The sequence below is a fragment of the Hypomesus transpacificus genome, chromosome 17, assembly GCF_021917145.1.
Source record: "Hypomesus transpacificus isolate Combined female chromosome 17, fHypTra1, whole genome shotgun sequence".
NCBI classification, from domain to species: domain Eukaryota; kingdom Metazoa; phylum Chordata; class Actinopteri; order Osmeriformes; family Osmeridae; genus Hypomesus; species Hypomesus transpacificus.
Genome location: NC_061076.1, coordinates 6,231,096 through 6,250,944, shown reverse-complemented (window position 1 = coordinate 6,250,944; position 19,849 = coordinate 6,231,096). Strand labels below are relative to the sequence as shown.

The window sequence follows — 19,849 nt, the reverse complement described above, 5'->3', positions numbered from 1 at the left end:
TAAAACTACATCAGTGAGTTATCTGATTGACAGGCGAAAACTAATGTTGCCAAACTACATCGATGTCCATTATGTCAGGTGACAAATGTGACAGATGTTCATTGGCCAATGTTTGGCCTGATATTGCAGTGCTTCATTCAAGCAAGTATCCATCTTGTAGGTTCACACAAGACGGAACTGCCAATAACGTTCCCTATCATCTAAATCTTCTCGTCCCTAGGACTGAACTTTGATCTTATTAAAATACCTACAGGTGGTCAGATATTCCAACCCTGGTCAGTAAACAGACTATAGTCTCTGAAGAAGAGTTATTGCTGTCTGATAAACAGCAGTTATAAGAACAGGCACTAGATGGCTGCACAGAATAATTTACTGATAAAACTAGGGGAACTCTTAAAAGGGAAGACCCATTTGCTTTCAGTTCAGTTACATAACTGGGGGGGGGGGTGAAAAAGCTTCAGTTTGGAAATGTAAACAAAGTATATCATCCTCAAGCATATCATTTGTGTTTTAATCATATTTTGACTGAAATTATTTCAAAAAGACACTCCCACACAGGCCCTTTGGCTAGTAAAACATACTCATGATGCTGATCACACATGACGTCGGTTTAAATCGGTATGTTAGAGTCCTGTCATATTCATTACAAGTGTTGCACTAGTACCGTATGAGAATGTCAACTGGACATCTCTGTGTTGAGAAAGTAGATGAGCCAACCGCTGGGAATTATTTTGACAGAAAGCTGCAACAAAACAAAAACTCCCTACATGCAAAAAAAAAAGCCCCTATGTACCTGTACCTTTTTTTAAGTGGAGAGGTTCTGACTACACCAAACACGTCCACACGCTTGGCTTGGCCTGAAGGTCTCCACTGCATTAGAAGAAAGTATTTTTCTTCTTTTTTTTTGCACCTTGCAAGCATCCAGAATAAGCTCATTCTTCAAATTTGTCAGGCATATATGCGTGACAAAATGCTTATATTTATACTTTTTCTTTTTATCATGTGCTTTCTTTTTAACACGTGCTTTCTTTTGAACACATTACTATGTATCAAAAGACCATATTAAAATGATACACTTGTTCTTAATTGATTTTGCCAGAATAAATTATTGTATTCTTTTTTATAATTCCTTCATGATATGTCAAATTGATGATATGGGGATTCCTAATTCATACACTCAGGTACCACACTGATACACAAGGTGGGTGGCTTCCCCTTCTCTGGAGAACCACTTCACAAAGGTCACAGTTGACTGTGTTTTCATTAATGAATAACAGCAGACACGCACAGAGATCTGCCCCGTCTCCCCATGGCCCTATCCAGCGTGGAATAAGATGAACTATGAACCAGAGATTGGAAACAGTCCTACAGATGAACCTATGAAAGAACCCGAGAGCCACGTTCACTTTCTGGAAGCTTGCAAAATATGACCTATGTTTAAATGAGGAACTAGATTAGTCACAACCCACATCATTTACTTCTCTTTATATCTCTGTTGTGTCTGTCATAAACAGACTATCATGCCACCGAGACTTCCCCAGCACAAGCTGTCTTCAAGTCTTGCTCTTCAGAATATGTACTATGATACATGATCTTAGTTCCTCAATCTCAGACTCACACTTCTAATATTTTCCACAATGTTATCGTTTCTCTTACAACCCAGCTCAGTGACCACAACTTTTGAGCAGTGTGAGTCAGTGGGAATAAAGGTTAGATGCTGATGTTATTGTGCGTTATGTTCACATCACTGGTCTCTGAAAAATGGTACTAAATAGAATCAGTCTACAGTAGGTGTTCATTTGGGCTTTTTAGTACACTCTCCTAGTTGGTGACAAAAACCAGGAGTGATACCTGAACAACAGATCACAGTTTCTGTCCTGAAACCTTCCTTTTGGCGACCACAAGCTGGCACTAGAATGTGAGCAGAATAAGCCAGACATGAACAAACATGCCTCAGGAGTTTTAAGATGCATCATTTAGTCATTACAATTGTGTGACATAAGAAAGAAATAAGGTTTCCCGGAGAGACAAAAAAAAATAGGAAAATTGTGACCGGAAGTATGGAACTTCTTAATTTTCACTGAAGCACTTCTGAATGAGAAACTGAAAGAAGTCCACTTTAGAAAGCTGACAATAAAAGGAAACAAACCCTGATGCTTTAGGAAAATAAGAACTTTCTCTGTGTACATGATGTCTCGTAAACACGACACGTCTTGCTGACGATGTAAAAAAAGACTTCTTGTTTTAAGGTGACGTTGTTGCATCCTTCCTTTATTGTCTTTCTCCCTGTTTGTGACCTGTTGTTCCCCTTTTCTGCCTAAGTTGTGGTGACACTGGTAGGAGGGCCGTCCCCGAAGCAGAGACAGTGCTGTGATATTTGTCGGGGCTCTCAGTGGCTCTTTGTGTTTTCCTCCAGTGATACAAACAGGGAAAGTACCTCACAGGTGGGTCGGCCTGGCTGCCTGTCTCCTGGACAGCTGCACTCTACAAAGGAACCGAGCACAGCTCAGAGATCAACACGTCCTCCCTCATCAGATAAAGGTGCACAAACCGGCTCAGGAAGCTGACTTCACTGAGGTTTTTCTGTAGAGGAAGCCGAGAGGACAAAAGTACAGTAGCACTCCTCTCCTTCTCTCGATTTCTCTGTTTCTCGGGTACTGCTCTCCCAGGGCTGAAGTTTCACCGCCTCAGCCTCTCTCCTCCTCGGCCATTGTGGGATGACGATGTCGCAGACTGTGGAGCACTGTGAGATGGTGGAGATCGGCCAGCACCAGCACCTTCCGACCCAAGGCTGCCATCACAGGCTGGTCACCTTACTTCTTCTGTGGGTGTCTGTCCTTACTATTGGTCAGGTGCTCTCCATCACTCTCTACCTCACATCTGGAGCACATGTCCTGGTAAGACTGCTCAACTCCCTACAGCTCACACACACACATAAACGCTTTATTCTGTGCCAAGATACTGCATTTGAGTATTTTTATAGAGGTATTAGCTTAACGTTTTAAGTGAGATGCTGATAGTGTAGTTGGCCACAACGTCATGTGTGACCGTTTGATAGGTATCCTCACTAGCCATAACATGGAAACATTTAAGATACAGTATGTGGTCAGATAAGGTCATTCAATTCCTGTCACTACATCTTGTTTGTCGGAGGATTGATGGTTATAGCAGCTATTCACTTTGTCGTGTACACACCTGCCTTGCGCATCTGATGTTGCATCCCTCGGTCGTGGTTAGCTGAATAACAGCGGTGTGAACTATACCGTAGCCTGTGGTCTAGGTAAGGTTACGTTAGAGCTCTCTGTCAACCTGTCACAGATGACTGTGTTAGATACATAGATGGACTGTTTGTATCGGAATAATATCGTCCTGAGACCCAGCAAATCCTTTATGTCCACAGAAGTTCTATGTTTAATCTAGTTAGCCCAGTAAGTTATAGCTGCATAACTGTAGTAAATAAGGAAACCTTTGTGACATTTATTTTACATATACATATATATTGTATGTATTCTTTTTTGTACTCAAACCCCTGCTATGTAAAAACATTGGTCTGGCTCCATATACTGTATTCTGAATATTACCAGAGGAACTATTAAGATTGAATGACAGATTTGTTTATCACTTGTAACTTGACTGTAGCCTGTCTTGTCTCCTGCCTTTCCTACAAAAGGACTTAACAACCGAACTCCCAGGGAACCCGAACACTGTGAAATCAGTACAGGTATGCTGCCTGCAGCTTCGGAGTGGACCACAACTTTTGAGTTGTGACAAAAATCTGTAAAGCTTTTCAAACCATGTATCGCCTTTCCTTTTTGGTGGAATTGGCATTTGATGCAGGTGCAGAGATCAAAAGTGATTGTGTTTCTCAGTCTTACTCATCCTAACCACACTGCCATCGTCACCACAAGGAAGAATAACATCACACATAACTACATTCTGGGAAATTCACTTCAGTTTCTTGTTGTCAATACTCTTTTCATATGTTTGTGTTTCTTTAAACCATCAAGAATGTTATCATTGTGTGTTGTCTTTGTCTCTACAGACAACACCTACAGAGGCAAGCATGACATCAGGAAAAATACTCATTTATGCATACCACGGTATAATTGTCTTCACATGTTATTACATATCTATTGATTTACAAAATGATAAACAAACAACAAGACCTGTAGTAATGAGTCAGTGAAATACTGAATAATCTTAGGATGTTTACCCACACATCTGTTGGAGCTAGGAAAGTCTGAGGAATTAAGAAAATGAATTGTGGCAGAAGCGTATGTGAAATATAGAATGCCAGGCAACAACTCTTCCACTCAATGTTTAACAAATGTTTTCAGATGAAATGCTAATGAAAGGCTTAAACATGTTTTCCACTGCAGGACTAAAGCATACCAAGGATGAAGCTTACAGACTCAAGTGGCTTTGGCAGAATGAGCAGACAACATCCCCTGTCTCCATAGAAAATGAAATAATGGAAGTCCGCGAAGACGGCAGTTACTTCCTGTATGTACAGGTGAGCCTGGACAGTATAACGGCGCCTGAACACAAGGTCAAGGTGATGCTACACACAGAAAAAGATTCAGTGATCCTGGAGGGTCAAGTGTGTAATCTTACCCGTACCACTGGGTTCCTGGGTAAGGCTGTGTTGCTATCTGCCGGTAACAAGCTGGAGGTCACCATTTCCCCCAAAAGCACAGTGAACTCCACATATACTGTCACCTATATGGGCATCTACAAGTTTCCCCACTAAGTCACCCCATAAACTCAAGGCTGAACTAACCCAAGTCATGAACTGAGAAAAGGGGAGAAGAAAAAGGAAACTAGTGGATTGACAGGTTTAATAAAGGTCACTTGAATAAGGACATTTAGGAACTTTAGGCTATATTAATAGCCTAGTCAGCAACCAGAATGCCTCCTGATCTTCACCTGTGTCCAGTGAGACAATACAAGGGAAATTGTCTACGTGCCACATTGAACTATGATTTAATATTTTTTTGTTTTTGACCATTTGTAATTTAGTAATTTGTTATTTATGTTCGCTTTTGCCTTTGTATTTACTTAAACATTACACAATTATAGATTGAGATTTAGTGTTTTATATTATATTATATATGTTTATTTATTTGCTTTTTTATTGAATGATGCTAAGGGAATAATGACAGGGAAGATCATACACCATGAATGTACTGCATGTCATTGTGTGACTAACTTTATACTGCTTTAAACTCGAAAAACAATGTTACTCATACATTAGAATGTATTGCTTATTTTGTACCTATTTTAATAAATTATAAAATAATGTATAACGTGAACAAATGTATTTACTACCGGATGTGTTTTGTATAGTTTTTTTCTTGTATTATTTTAATGTTTGGATAATTTTTTTTATAGAATTTTATTTCTAACCGTTCTAATCAAAACATTCCAAAATCTTTCAAATCTGAGTCTAGAAACCAGAACCAGTCAGCTTTATGGTTATGTACAGCCGTTAACTATGAAGTTTCACCATTCTCTAGTTCATGCACACTGTATTCACCTCTGTGCTTTAGAGCAGCTGTTGCTGACAGTAATATTGTATTCAAAAAACACCACATATTGTAAATGTAAACAAGTGAAAAGTGAAAGGTTAGGTCACATGGTGTTGTGTGCAACTGAGTTACGTTACGTTAGTGTTATTGTGTTGCTGTGACTCAACCATAAGACCCCAGACATGAAGAGAAAGCAAAAGGTTTTCACAGTGCATCCCCCTGAATCATGGCTGAGTCATGGACCTCCCTGTGTCACGCTGTCGAAGAACAATCTTCCCTGAATGCGAGACCATCCAAACATGGCCTTCAGGGACTCAAAAAATCGTATTTATAATCTATAAGCGAGACAGAAGGTTACCAGTTGGAACACATACGCATTTACTATCCAAATAGATACACATTGTTTCCAACCAGCAGGGAAACATACATTTTCCACCAATCAGAATGTTGTACGTTCGCTATCGCATTACTGTGTATTAGATCCTGTGACCACAGCTTTCTGCTAAATGAAGCCTGTTGATGATGCTATCTCATGTTGACTCCTCAGCCTCCACTCTCCCACCCACTCCGCTGAGGAAATCCGATGTCTAACACTTCATGCCAATACTTCTCCCCTGCCGGATGTGAGAGCAGGGACCGGAGTTTTGGGCACATATGACTGTGTGTGCGCGTGTGCGTGTGTACGTTTGCGCAGGTGTGGATGTGTGTGTGTGGAGCGCAGATTCAGATCCAACCGTGACCGTTTAGTGTCATGATGAGTATCCTCTGTCAACTCAGTTCCTTTGAAACATCTCTCTAATCCCTCCTCTCTCATTTCCATAGTCAATGGAAAATGCAATGGAATCACTGATTTATCTTCCCTGTATCATGTCTTTTGTCTGGGTTTTTGTCTGAACTTACAACTTTTGATTCAAAGACAAAATATGTGGTCGTTCTGAGATTTTCATGTTCTAAAAAGGGAAACTGACACATAGGAATGCATGTTTGATGTGTCATATAGTTAACCACACACTGATTACTGTTTGCCTGTCTCAGAGGGGGGACCAGTTGCACTACGTCCAATCACAGTTAGGTCCAGTGAAGCAGAGTGACACTCCAGCTCTTTGTTACACAGTCCTGTAAAGCAACCTGTATAACTCCTAAACCGCTCAGCCATATGACCCCCTTGTTGATACAGTATCAAAATGTTTTCTGTCAAGTTGATCGAAAAAAAATAGGTTTCAAGCTAACAGTAGCCCATGGAAACAACATTACTGTGAAGGACAGCAGGGGACAGTGTTTAGCCGTCAGCTGAGACGGTGTACAGTCATTCCACTGCTGAGGGAACATGATGGAACCTTCTCCTGCTTCAGATGTGAAAGCACATCTCCCACAGAAGCTAGAAAAACCGATGAACCCTGACCATGACTTCTCTTGACCTCCTGCATTCTCCAAAAAGATGGATACCTTTATTTAACCCGGCAAGTCCTTAAGAACTCATAGAATTCATAGTTACGGCAGCCTGGCAACCACATTATGTACTGTATGACTGCTTAATCATTTATTGAATGCAACTTATCATGACGTATTGCTTTTTTCCACTTAGAGGTAGGTACTGGTTGAAAGGTTCTCCATACACATCTGATCTGTGGACAGTCTGGTATATATGACTAATGTGGAAAACCCAACCACACAGAAAATGTGCAATCTTCCTGCCATTGTAGCACAGACATAAAACCAGTGGTGTGACCACCGAGAAATCCGAAGGAGAGCAGATGACTCAATATTGGCTGAAAACATGCTCTAAAACGGCAAGACTTGTTAAGATTTGTTCAGGACTAATTCATGAGTCGTCTGTACTGTAATGTGGCTGGTGCAAATTGGGAGGCAAGAAGAACTTGAATATGTACGATGGCCAACGATTCAAACACAATCCCGCACACACGCACTGCCGTGTGACAGCGTGACAAGAGCAGTGTCTCGTCCCCCCTCTTCTTCTACCCTTTTCCAATGGGTCGGAAACTGAGTCAGCGAAACAGAGCGAGCGAGCTCCCTGCTGCTCACATCTCCACCCTCCATCCCCCCTCAATAACCCCCCACCTCCACCCACACCCCCCCACTTCCTCTACAGTTTACAAATATACAACCCGGGCCAGCAGCGTGGGCGCAGTCAAAGAGCAGCTTCTTAGAAGAGGACGCCACAGAGGGGAAAGAGGAGGCAGACGACGACGACGCGCAGAGGAGGGCCTGAACAAAAGGAAGAGCTGCCTTCAAGATAGATAAGAACGTCGAGGTGTACTATTGAATCGTATTGTGTCCGGGCGTATGTCTCAGCATGAGTCTTTGCCAGTTTATCTCTGTGACTGCATATACCGTTATTCTCATTCAGACATAAACACATGTACCTGTAGGCTTTATATCACTTTGAAGTTGTGTTGTTTTTCTGTTTTAAGACACGTTTATTTCATGTACTCACCTAGGTTTTAGCAAACAAAAGGCGGGTGGGGGCTCATGTGTCACTGGGGCAGTGTGTGTGTGTGTGTGTGTGTGTGTGTGTGTGTGTGTGTGTGTGTGTGTGTGGGGGGGGGGGGGGTGGGAGAAGTCACTCAGGTCGATGTTTGTCTGATGCTACAAAGTGGGTGCAACATCCGCTGATTATGGGACCACTCTCTTGATTTAACTCACTGCAACCATTACACAATGATGTCTGCTAACTCTCACGCAGTGGTGTTTGTGTGAAAATAATTCTGACACGGAATTATAGAAAGAATAGCGATAAAGGGATTTATTTTGTTATCTTATAAATAAATCTGATACACATGATGAGTTATGGCAACAATTTGCTACTACTTAACACTTAAAACGTTAAACTTGAAAGCAAAATGCATGTTAATTAGGCTATTGTATGGTAGTATTACACAAGGACAATGAATTTCACTTTCTTTGCTTTTTTTTGTATAAACACAGCAATGGTTAATAAACAGCATTAAGCACCTGAATGTCAGGTGCTCTTAACGTTCATTGGTTGGATAACATTAACATGTGTATTTAGCTCTCCATCATTTTATCAATATATACCGTAATAATAAAGTAAAAAAAAAGAAGTTCTATCGTCTCTAATAAAGTCAAGAAACTATCTTCATTATACTGTACACATTTGTGTGAATAATGTATCTGTACTGTTCTGTATTGAGACTTCCCAGTATGACAGAACTTCCTTGCTGAGTCTTGGAGGTTAAAAATACCCATGTGATAAGCTCTTGACAGTCCCTGCAGACTCTATTACGCACTTTCCTAATTCAGACCTGAAACAGAGTTCACCTGACCTGACCTCTCAATGGCAGAATAAATTCAAATATGTATTACATTTTGTAATTTCTTTGTAAATCATGATTAGGGAGTCAGGTGGCTAAGCGGTTAGGGAATTGGGCTAGTAATCTGAAGGTTGCTGGTTTGATTCTCGGCCATGCCAAATGACATTGTGTCCTTGGGCAAGGCACTTCCCCCCTACTTGCCTCGGGGGAATGTCCCTGTACTTACTGCAAGTCGCTCTGGATAAGAGCGTCTGCTAAATAACTAAATGTACATGTAATTGTGACGTGCATTAGTGACGATGATGAATCATATCCATCGATTTCAAAATGTTTGCTTTCCAACTCTTTCATCAAATGTTTACCCTCAGCAAACGGTGAGAGACAGAGATCAACAGATCATGACGACACCGAAGTAGTTCTCGTATGCCTTAGAACGGATGACATTAGAGGTGTTTGACGCTGTCACAAAGATGGAGTCATTCCTAAAGAACTGGAACACCCCTCCCAGATAACTATTGGACAACGCTGACTTGCCTTTAGCGTGGAACCACTGGGACTGAAGGAGGGGGATGGGTTTCGCGAGATAACGATCGGTATCTTTGAGGACCGTGTGCGTGAAGTGGATCGAGTCTTTAAAAAAGAGCTTGGAGTAGACATAGTAGAATCCCTCTCTCTTTATGACCAGTTTTCCATCTCTGTAGTCCATGTCATAGACAAAGGGGGGTTCCTCCCTGACCCATTGCATGATCCCGTTTGAATGACGCCTTGGAGGTCCAGCTAGAGAGCGGAGAGCAAGTTAAGAGTAAACGAAAGGTTATAGAGTGTAAATAGCATTGACCACATACACAGGTTTACTGAGACTGAATATATTGTAGTTGTCATACCAATCAGATGGGCAAGAGGTTTTGAAGGCACCAAAACAGGAGAGGCTTTGGTTGGGGCCAGGGTAACAACTTCAGATTGGTCTGTTAAAGGTTATGGTGTTATTTGTGTGATTTGCGTTTTAGAGAATGTCTGACTTACATTTCATGAGTGACAGAAAAAGAAGTAGTAAACTTTGACATACCTTGAATACTCTTACTAAACACTCCAGACCCTCTCTGCAACAGATACAAAGTGATACGTAAGTGTGGTTCTGTGCTTTTGTGCATCTTGTGTGTGTGTGTGTGTGTGTGTGTGTGTGTGTGTGTGTGTGTGAGAAAGAGAGAAAAGGAGAGACAGATAGTGAGATTGGATTTGTGCATGAGGCCTTACACTAGGGCATTCTGAGGTAATGTACAGGAAGGCAAGTAGGACACGCTTAGGTTTCCGGCAATGAGAAAAAGTAGCTCACAGACCCCATCCCCGACCCCCCACCCCCCCCCCCCACCCACCACCCCCCCCCCCACCACCACCCCCCACCCCCCCCCCCCCCCCCCCCCCCCACCACCACTCTCCCCGAGACTAAGTTTCTTCTCTTACTCAAATTCACATCCGTGGACATTACTGTAAGTTCCATTTCCAACACCTGACCAGTTACCATTGAGGAACATGTGTCATGCAAAACATCCTTGGTCCGAAACCAGAGCTAGATACTTCTCCATCTGAAATCCTGCTTAGTACATTCGTGGACTGCATACGCTTATGAACAAAACTACACTTTGAGATAAGGAATCTTAACATGACAAGTGGGCTGAAATGTATGAGGTCCTTCTCCACATAGATGTGTGGACGGTTTAGACCTACACAGAATTGACCACTGTGTTGAGGACAGGTAGCAGATTAAGGAAGGACACTCGTTTCTGTTTCTGTTCATTGCTTGTTTCGGTTCCGTCTATGAAATAATTTCACAATAAAATGTAGACAAAACAATGCATCATTGCACCAATTTGTGCATCATATGGAGTCATTTCCTTCCTACTCTGCCGTGAATCTGAATCAGCAGTGCAATTCTGGTACAAATTCCTGTTACCCTTTTAATCATATTTCTGTCATCAGCAATAAATCATCATCAATGTACATAGATTATTTTATTTTTTATGTATCTGAAATGCCCAGACAGATAAGTTGAAAACAGGAAGTTTTGCGAGAAAATCATGAAAAGTTACAACAAAAGAAGAAAGAGAATCTTGAGTGACAAGAGCTAGATAGAAAGATATGAAGAATGAGTACATGGATTAATGTGACAGACAACCCTATCGACATTCAGACAGACAGACAGATGGACAGACATTCAGCTGGAAAATCAGGAGATTGGAAAGACAGACAGTAAGACAGGTACGGTAATATCGTCGGACGGTCAGACGGGCAGAGTAAACGTCATACTCACAGTGTCAGCGCGGTAGAGGTGGTAGATGAAGAAGGCCTCTATGACCATGCCACAGAGAGCCAGGCTGACAAGCAGGAACAGAATGATCTGGATCCCAGGCCTCTGTTGTGCTGGGGGAGGCTTGGACGGCAGTCGGGGGTAGACAGCACCGCTGTCCACCATAAACACAGAGGGGTAAGAGATACCACCTTCTGCCATGACCAAAAACTAAAAAATCTCTTTATAACCAGGGAGGTGGAAAGAGCTGATCCTCTAGTTCGACTGAACAAGTCCGCACCCAGGTGGTCTCTGCTAAAAATGAGAAGCAGTAAACTGAGTCCTAAAGCAACGAGGAGCTTCACCAGAAGATTAATCACATGGGATGTAGACAGATGAAAGCTGCCGCCTCAACATACAAAGAACCTAGAAGTCCTTCTTCTGTAACGAGTTCGGAGAAGTCCAGTTGTCACGGAGACCACTGTCCACTCACAGAATAGACTGGAACGTTTTGGTTAGACTAAACACAACTGTCTGAGTATCCACCTTACACTGTATCAGTTCTCAGTCTGCCTGATAAGTCGAGGCATGCAAATGAGCATCGTGGCGAGACAGTGACCATGCACAGTGCATCTACAGCAACACTCTAAGCCCGCCCACTCCACTGGAACAGACAAACTAAGCTTTCTGTTCATTCTTTACTTTCCTTTTTCACGTGGATTTTGTCAGTCTCTGGTTCTTACTCTCACTCTATCTTTCAGTTGAACTCTCTCTCTCTCACTTTCTCTCTCTCTCACTTTCTCTCTCTCTCACTTTCTCTCTCTCTCACTTTCTCACTTCTCTCTCTCTCTCTCTCTCTCTCTCTCTCTCTCTCTCTCTCTCTCTCTCTCTCTCTCTCTCTCTCTCTCTCTCGTGACTGTCTCTGTCTGTCTGTCTGTCTCTCTCTCTCTGTCTGTCTGTCTGTCTTCTCTCTCACTCTCTTTTTGACACTTAGGGCCACAAGTCTATCATGAGTGAATTGGGCAATGTGTTATATACATATTAAATAATGATCTCTTTGTTGTTTATTCTTGCTCTTGTTCTCTGTTTATCACCCCAACCGCATCTGGTGGTCTACAGCACAGGAAGCCAGTATGCACGTGCACAGGCAGCATAGGCTACATTTGTTTAGCAAACTCCAAAAAATGGACTGCTGCGCCATCAATCCAAACAAGTTCGTCATGTAGGCCTAACAGATGTGCCCGTTTGGAACCCCTGCACCTTTATTGGCGGCAAGCAGCGAATCTGTTGTCGCCCATTGAGCTTCTACCTTTTATTGTTATAGCCTGTTTACGCTTTATCTTCATCTACCATCATGGCAGCCCCTTGGCCTAGAAACGTACAGCGCTTTGAGCACCATATATTTCACATCTATGAACATTCCACATCAAAACAACCTATAGCCTATGGATAAATGGCCCTACAGGTAAGAGGAAAAATATGTATTTGATTTTGAGATGCCGTCCTTTGAATATCTCTCAATTTAATGGATGTGTCCTACTGCACTTGATAGCCTATATGCCATATTGCGCTTGATCAAAATGTTTAAAAACATTTCATCACATTTAGCCTATCAAGATTTCACCAACTCAAAGGCAAACAACCCAAACTGTACGTGTGCGCATATCAGTTACACCTACACCCATCTTTGGTCAACTGACATAAAACATCAACCACCCTTTCAACATTAGATCAGTGGCGACTCTGCCCTGCTAGACTGCGTGGACCAGTGCCTACTTTAACCCATTGTCGCGAAACTGCAGTGTTCCACATGTGTCCTTTACTGTAAGTTCAAGTTGTGTTGTATAGAGTGCAAGTCATCTGTGTCATTGAGTGGGTTAAAAGTTACGTGAGTGAAACTACCGCGACTGAGTGAGACGTTTTTTTACGGACGAGCATGACTTGTCGAACTGTGTCAGGTGTAACCCTTGGTTTGCTGCTCACATATTTTTTAGCAAATTTAGACTTTACTTTGTGCTCGGGACAAAATCAAGACACCGAATTTACTTTTCTATTGCCTGCTGGCACAACAGAATGTTTTTTTCAAACTACTGTACAGAACGGGAGCTTGGAAGTAGAGTACCAGGTAAAAGTATTTTCTTTCTCAGGCTCTATTTAGTTTTTCGCTCTCTCCACCTGTAGTTATCTGCTGTATTTGGAGTATTTAATAACAATGTCTTAGTGTTTTATTTGTACAAAATACGCTAGCCATTTTCCCAACGGACTTTGCTCAGGTACGGCAAGAGATAACAACAATCCTTCCATGTCAGTATCCAGAATCCCAAAGCAGGCTATATAGACTGTCTAAAACCAAATTGATGTTTTTTATCTGCAGATAAGATGAGAATACTTATGATTATGCATCAGCCTTTCCGAAATTGGATATTTTGTAGTCCAGATTTTGAATCCAACACATAAAATGTTCTTCATCCTCTTATTTTATTACTGACATTAGGCTATTCCAATTTTTTATTATTGTCCATTGTACAAATGCCCAGCCCATATAGCTAATATTCCTGCAGCGTCCTGACCGACACATGACTGCAGTGTGATTTCACACCCCTGGATGGGCTAGCCGTGACACATTTCTGTGGGCTTGGTTGCATTCAAATGGAGCCTGGCCGGCTTACTGAGGGATCCACTCAGGAACAGCTGACACTGGATTGGCAGAGAGATATAGTATATAAAGGGCCTGAGATCTTGGGCCTCTGCTCTCCCCCTGCTTCAACTGAGACGATGACAACTGTGTCGTAGTGAATTGAAGAAAGTGCTTTAAGATACCAGTTGGTTTAGCCTACCCTACACACATTTTAGGATCATTTGGGCAGATAACCATGTACGATTAGCTGCTGTAGCCTAAATGCTACTGTAGACTCTTAATTTGTCAGCTATACTCAAACTCAGAGGAGATATAGTAGTATCCCGATGAATGGAGACCAATGTGACTTGGGGACAGACATATTTGAATAGGGAAATCAGGGTAGCAGATAAAAGGATGAGGCCTGGGTCAACTAACTGGGCATATTCATGTGTGTTTCCATTTTTTTTTTTGTGGAGGGTGCTAAGATAAGGGATCCCTTTCCGTTTGGGAGTCTGCATGAGCAGACAGTGTTATAACAGCACGTCTGAAATGTTCTCATCGTTCTTATTGATGTGTGTCTTTCCTGCAGGTGATAGCAGGAGCAGGTCTGGATGTAGGCTTCACCCTGATCTCCCCCAGTGGCTACCGGCTAGCCTCGGACTTCAGGAGGTCTGACGGCATCCACACGTGAGTGAGAGCAGCCGTGCTACGACCCCTGTGTATCTCTCCCCCCCCCCCCCCCTCAACCCCCCCTCCCCCGAACACAGCCGTCTTCCCTTTCTGGGTGTGGGGTCATGTTTTTCTCTATCGCTGCCCCAGGGTGGAGCCCACAGAGGATGGGGACTACCGCCTGTGCTTTGACAACAGCTTCAGTAAGCTGTCTGAGAAGATGGTGTTCTTCGAGGTGATCCTCGAGGGCCAGGCGGGGGCCGCCGACAGAGGCGACAGCTGGGTTGAGATGGACCAAACAGAGAGCCTGGTGGAGTTCAAACTGGAATACATGAGGGTGAGGCGGACCACTCACATTGCAATTCTAGAAGTTTCCGCTGCTCGTGCGTTTACGTAACTTTGGACGGAACTTCCAGAGTTCGTCCTCTCATTTCTCCCGACTCCGTTTTGCACAGCTCCAATCAGATTCATTCCTGTGCTCCGTGTATTGTATACACATCAATGGTAGTGTATGTCTTAAGAGAACATCCAAGTGGATGAAGACAGCTAATCCAGAGGTTGCACTCTCTCATTGTAGGAGACCACGGAGTCAGTGCATCGTCACCTGGAGAAAAGCCGGCAGGTCCAGAGCATGCTCAGGGCGTTTGAGGCTCGTGACCGCTACCTGTTGGAGGACAACCTGTGGAGGGTCTCCTTCTGGTCCTGCCTTAACCTGCTGGTCATCCTCACCGTGGCTCTAACCCAGGTCTGCACACTCAGAAGGCTCTTTGACCACAAGAGGACGGTGCGAACATAACGGCTCCCACGCCCATGGTCTCTGGTATCTCTCATATCCAGGACACAAGGGGGATGGAACCAGCATGACCCTTTTGTGGAGTAATGGTCTCTCCTAGAGCTTGTGTATGGGATGTTCTGTATCAGTTGTTGAACACGACTTTTGTAGTGATGGGTGAATTGACAAGCCGGAAAAGGGCCTACTTTTGTCATGAATATGGTATGTGAGAACGTTGTGACAACTCATCCTAAATCTATCTGTGAAGATGTCGTGGTACAAGATGAAAGATGTAATTAAGAGTTTTAAAATGAGTGACAATGCAATTATTTATTTACAACATTGGTGTAGCATATCTTACAAATATAAATGCGGGAAACATTTTCCATAAGGCTGTTTAATCATTGCCTTTGTTAAGAGAAATCACTTCTGTCACGGATGTTGTTTTCACACATTTATTTGAATTATTGTGTGAACCCTGCTGTGACATTCAATGGAATGTGGAACCAGAATATAAAGCAAATAATGTCCTTAAGATGTAATTTCCTTCTGTACAGCATGCAAACCACAGTCACAGTCATTAACATAATAGAAATGTTACTAGAAACTCGACACAATAATTAAGGAAATGGATCAAAGGCCTGCTAATATTCATACCAGCAATCTCCCTGATTAATGACTTTACCTTCCATGTCATGAAACTTAATAATGGTTCATGTTAATGTCACAGAAGGCAGATGGTATAAGGCAAACTAGTACCATTTTTAGTGTTATGGGTCCATTATCCAGTCTAATAACATTAAGCCTCAGTACAATTGCACTTAATAGTTATAAATTGTGTAGGCTAATACCCAACCATACCTAAGGCCCTCTGTTAAAATAGGTTAAAATTTCATCTTGAGTTCTTTACATATTTGCGATTTACAGGTTTGTTTCCATAGTTACTAGCTCCTAGGCCAACCATGTAATTTAACGTAACATAAAAAGGTGAGCTAATCGCACTATTAACACTAAATACCCCAAACGGTTTATCAGTTACCTCTGTACAAACAACATTTAACAGTTGCACATAGGCTAACGTGGATTGTAGAAGCACTTGGCCCAAATTTGAGTTTCCATCAAGTATGTACAAAAATCCAAAGAAAATCAAATGGCATAGACTCCCGAGTTCACGAACACACTCAAAGGTCACGTTCAAAGGCTTCATTGGGACCAAGGCCTGGGGATGTGCTCAAATAAATGTTACTTTGACGAAAAACATTTTCTTGTTGATTTTGGCACACGCTATCAACACACTCTCCCTGGTTGATTTATAAATAACATGAACTGTCTGAGATGGGCTACCTTGTTGTATTTTCTTTTGGGGGGGGGGGGCCGGGATGTGAGTTTCCGGATACGATATTTCACTTAAAGTGTACAGAATGGACTGCAGCTACGCAAAATAGGGCACACCCAACAATTGTGGAACGTACTGTACTGCTGTATGCTATGGTCTGATGTTATGGATGTAAGGTGTTCCTAGTGGGTCTTCTATGGGTCCGGCTGTTGGGCTGTAGAGCAGGCGTGTCCAGGCCCCTGCTTTGTAGCAGGGTCACCACTGGTTCCGTCGAGGGGCAGGACGCCTGTTCAGAGACAAGCGTAATGACAAGACCGGGATTAAAAACGTTCTCCTTGGCATTTTCTCCCACGCGTAGTGCTGTTGGATCAAGTCAACCGCCATGTCAGAGTCGAACGCTGCCCATCTCGTCTTTCCCATTCTGGACGAGAACATACTGCTTTCTATAGGCTTGTTTACAGTGAAAGGTCATTTGTATGTATTGATGACGTCGTCAGAAAAACAAATGGTTTACGTCTGTAACATTAAAGGACCATCACCACCAAATATGCACTACTGGGGGGGGATTACGTTGAATTGTGCACTGCCCATTCAGTACAAATGCTTGCGCTAGGAATAAAAGACGACCATCTCTCTGATTAAGGCTCCGAAAAGGCGCCCAGCCTTGAGCAGTGGGGTTCCCACGGTAACGTCTCGAGGACGGAAGAGGACGGGACAGAGGAATGCAAGCAGGGAGAGGGGGGGGGAAACGAGAGACGAATCTCAAAAGTCGGTCTAGATTCCGTCCCGTGTCGGAAGCGATTCCTTCCTCCTACGAGTGGCGAGGCCGCTCGGGACCTCGCCACTCGGGGCGGGACGCGAAGAAGCGAGACAAGACTTTTGAGGCCCCCCCCCCGGCGGATACATCAAGAGGAGACCACAGGACACAAGGAGACACCAACCACCACAGCCAGTCCCTTTATTGTACACAAGACCTCTTTATTAGCTCGCCTTTTCTTTCCCAAATCGCTTCATTTGTTTATTCAAATCCATTCATTGCTACAGAGGCACTTGACAAAGGCTTTGTAAAAACAAAAGAAAGGTATCTGCAGCTCTGCTTCTTGCCCTATCCCATCGGACCCAGAGAGGGGAGGGGAGGGCTGGGGGAACAGGGGATGGAAGCAGGGGACATCCATCATGGACACAAACAGTCAGCAAAACCTTACCAATTACAGGACACAGGGGTGTGACCAGATACAGGCTACAGTGACAGTCCGAAATAGGAATTTTGTCCACCTGGGTCTATGCGGAACCCCCATAACATTTATGCATCACGTCAGCGTTGATGGTCGCAAAATATAGACCTCTCGTGTTTTGAGTTTGGATGCATTACTGCTCCTTATTTAAGGGGAGTTTCTGTTGTGCTGCCACGGTAGCCAGACCTGGGGTGAAACTGAAGAGAAGACAACATCCTGCCCAGAGAGGCTGTGGTTTAACACCTTCAGCCAGTTCCATCATGCAGAGGGGCTGAGGCTACGAAGGCTTCCGGAGATGAGCGTCAGGGATAGTCCAGACAGCCTTTCTGGGCAGAATATGCAAACACCAAAGAGTTTAACTCCCACCACCCGCTAAACTTCGATTAGAATTCAAAAGGAGGAAAATGTAAGTAGGCCACCATCACTCAACTTCACGTTCCCTACCCTCTAACACCCCAAGAAAATAAAGTGAAATCAAGGAAGAAAAAAAACAAAAACAATGATCACATGCCCCCGCAGAGCAATCAAAAAGTTGTTCATCAGCAAATAATGCCAGCTGTGGAGACGCTCTCTACTCCTGTTCACCCTCTGGGTTGAGAGACCCTGTAGGGGTCCAGGGAGGGCTCTGGGACACCTGGGACATCTGCTCTCAGAGGGAAGGGATTCTATACAGCCGGCATGGTTGCCATCAAAACAATACAATGACAAAATGCCCGGGTTATAAATAATGCATCAGGAGATGAGTCATCTCTTCCCTACACCAAGCTAGAACGGCTGTGTTAGTGCTTCCATTAGTACGATCACTACATTTACAATTAAAATGTTTGGCGTCGATTATAGTCCATAACAACGTTTTTAGCTTTCCTTTTGTTTATTGAATTTTATTATGTTAAAATGAGACATCCCTATCTTTTTATTTTTTCATTTGTTTCAATGGAGACTCTCCATCCAGCATAAAGTTATGTACAAAGGCATTCTATAGACACCAGGCAGATCTATCCATCATGGCCTCTGGTTCTGGGTCAGGCTGGGATGATGTGACATCTCTTTGCCTGCCCACAACTTCCACCCACCCACCCTTTCACCCCCCCTTTCTGTTCCTGTTTTCACTGAAAGGTGACATCACTCCCCCTCTCGCCCGTTTCTGCCCTAAGAGAACAACGATTCCGTCGACGAGCTTAGACTTCCAGGGTTCTGTTCTAGGAGGTTCTACGACGGAGAATTAGCAGAGGAAAAAGCACCCCCCGCAGAGTGCCGGAACCTTCTCTCTCCCTCCTATGTTTGCTGTGCATAGTCTCATAGTAATGAAAGTACCCGCCCACGAGCCTGTGAGTGGCCTGGAAGGATAAACAGTTAGAAGTGCTCGGTGTAAGTGGTCAAACTAGCTGACAACCTCTCATCACGGCAGGATATTTTGACAACGGGTTTGTCATTAGTAGCCCTGCTAAATAGTCTCTATGTGCCTCTTTCAGGTGGGGTTAGAGAGCTGCTTGGGAGCTATGGATAAGGGGGGAGGGGGGGGGGGTCGTTAAACGGACACTGAAATAAAAATAACATGACACAAAGTAATTAACATCAATACCACCATCATCATCATCGTCATAACAGCAATAATAACCTATTGTTTTTTTTTTTTCCTTTCAGTATGAAACCAAGAACAAATGAACAACAGAATGAGTGTGTTTTATATCTCACAGAGGTCTAGGTTCAGTCACTAAGGCACGCCGGGGGGAGGAGGGGGGGAGAGGGACGGACAGCCTTGTTTGTCTCGGATTTGCGACTTCAACAGAAGCCGCGGTGAACTTTCGTCAAACCCGAAATGAACCGTTGGGTTTCTCCGGGGCGATAGGTCCTGACAGATCATCGTCGAGAGGCAGGTTACCGCAGCTCTCCAGACCTAGACAACCCTCGGCTAGGCTGCTCCCTGCTGGCCCAACATGAGACAGCAGCCAATCGCACACCCACACCAGTCCCATTCCAATCTCAAACCAGCTTCGAAATACTCGAGATGTTAAGGTTTCGCTACTTGTTTGGCACGAGGGGAAGTGGCCAACGTGGGTCTGAGATTAGAGAGAAGGAAGCAGCTTGACAACAGTTGAGTCGACTATGTGA

General features: G+C 43.5%; 4 protein-coding genes across 6 annotated transcripts in view; 2 read left to right on the top strand and 2 right to left on the bottom strand.

Annotated features, from left to right (window-relative positions):
- The first annotated feature begins 2,303 nt into the window (after window positions 1–2,303).
- On the top strand, window positions 2,304–5,272 carry tnfsf18 (TNF superfamily member 18). 2 transcript variants are annotated; one of them, XM_047038634.1, is made up of 5 exons: window positions 2,304–2,541; window positions 2,670–2,897; window positions 3,671–3,721; window positions 4,043–4,100; window positions 4,380–5,272. In XM_047038634.1, the coding sequence occupies exons 2-5, from the start codon at window positions 2,718–2,720 to the stop codon at window positions 4,748–4,750; spliced, it is 660 nt and encodes a 219-aa protein (XP_046894590.1). In that variant the 5' UTR covers window positions 2,304–2,541; window positions 2,670–2,717; the 3' UTR covers window positions 4,751–5,272. The 2 variants fall into 2 exon arrangements, with proteins under 2 accessions (XP_046894590.1, XP_046894589.1); XM_047038633.1 differs by having other exon boundaries at window positions 2,304–2,897.
- A 3,754-nt stretch (window positions 5,273–9,026) lies between these two features.
- On the bottom strand, window positions 9,027–11,885 carry tnfsf14 (TNF superfamily member 14). Its single transcript, XM_047038582.1, has 4 exons — window positions 11,130–11,885; window positions 9,888–9,921; window positions 9,706–9,786; window positions 9,027–9,598 (listed from the first exon to the last, which is right to left on the bottom strand). Exons 1-4 carry the CDS (start codon window positions 11,325–11,327, stop codon window positions 9,210–9,212), a joined length of 702 nt encoding a protein of 233 aa, XP_046894538.1. The 5' UTR covers window positions 11,328–11,885; the 3' UTR covers window positions 9,027–9,209.
- Window positions 11,886–12,270: 385 nt separating this feature from the next.
- On the top strand, window positions 12,271–16,307 carry tmed1a (transmembrane p24 trafficking protein 1a). 2 transcript variants are annotated; one of them, XM_047038666.1, is made up of 4 exons: window positions 12,271–12,570; window positions 14,315–14,412; window positions 14,545–14,731; window positions 14,972–16,307. In XM_047038666.1, the coding sequence occupies exons 1-4, from the start codon at window positions 12,559–12,561 to the stop codon at window positions 15,188–15,190; spliced, it is 516 nt and encodes a 171-aa protein (XP_046894622.1). In that variant the 5' UTR covers window positions 12,271–12,558; the 3' UTR covers window positions 15,191–16,307. The 2 variants fall into 2 exon arrangements, with proteins under 2 accessions (XP_046894622.1, XP_046894621.1); XM_047038665.1 differs by lacking the exon at window positions 12,271–12,570 and adding an exon at window positions 12,823–13,230.
- A 1,139-nt stretch (window positions 16,308–17,446) lies between these two features.
- dnm2a (dynamin 2a) overlaps window positions 17,447–19,849 on the bottom strand; it is a 21,004-nt gene continuing 18,601 nt past the window's right edge. Inside the window, 1 exon segment of the mRNA XM_047038196.1 lies at window positions 17,447–19,849. This exon segment is cut by the window's right edge and continues 172 nt beyond it. The gene's annotated coding sequence lies outside the window, so the exon portion shown is untranslated.

Excerpts from the sequence above, each read along its gene's own strand:
- tnfsf18 (XM_047038634.1), top strand. The coding sequence starts at position 2,718 with ATGACGATGTCGCAGACTGTGGAGCACTGTGAGATGGTGGAGATCGGC. Across the intron at positions 2,898-3,670 it reads CATCTGGAGCACATGTCCTG|GACTTAACAACCGAACTCCC; the intron begins GTAAGACTGCTC and ends TTCCTACAAAAG. Across the intron at positions 3,722-4,042 it reads ACACTGTGAAATCAGTACAG|ACAACACCTACAGAGGCAAG; the intron begins GTATGCTGCCTG and ends TTGTCTCTACAG.
- tnfsf14 (XM_047038582.1), bottom strand. The coding sequence starts at position 11,327 with ATGGCAGAAGGTGGTATCTCTTACCCCTCTGTGTTTATGGTGGACAGC. Across the intron at positions 9,787-9,887 it reads GTTTAGTAAGAGTATTCAAG|ACCAATCTGAAGTTGTTACC; the intron begins GTATGTCAAAGT and ends AACCTTTAACAG. Across the intron at positions 9,599-9,705 it reads ACCTCTTGCCCATCTGATTG|CTGGACCTCCAAGGCGTCAT; the intron begins GTATGACAACTA and ends TCCGCTCTCTAG.
- tmed1a (XM_047038665.1), top strand. The coding sequence starts at position 13,042 with ATGACTTGTCGAACTGTGTCAGGTGTAACCCTTGGTTTGCTGCTCACA. Across the intron at positions 14,413-14,544 it reads AGGTCTGACGGCATCCACAC|GGTGGAGCCCACAGAGGATG; the intron begins GTGAGTGAGAGC and ends TCGCTGCCCCAG. Across the intron at positions 14,732-14,971 it reads TCAAACTGGAATACATGAGG|GAGACCACGGAGTCAGTGCA; the intron begins GTGAGGCGGACC and ends CTCTCATTGTAG.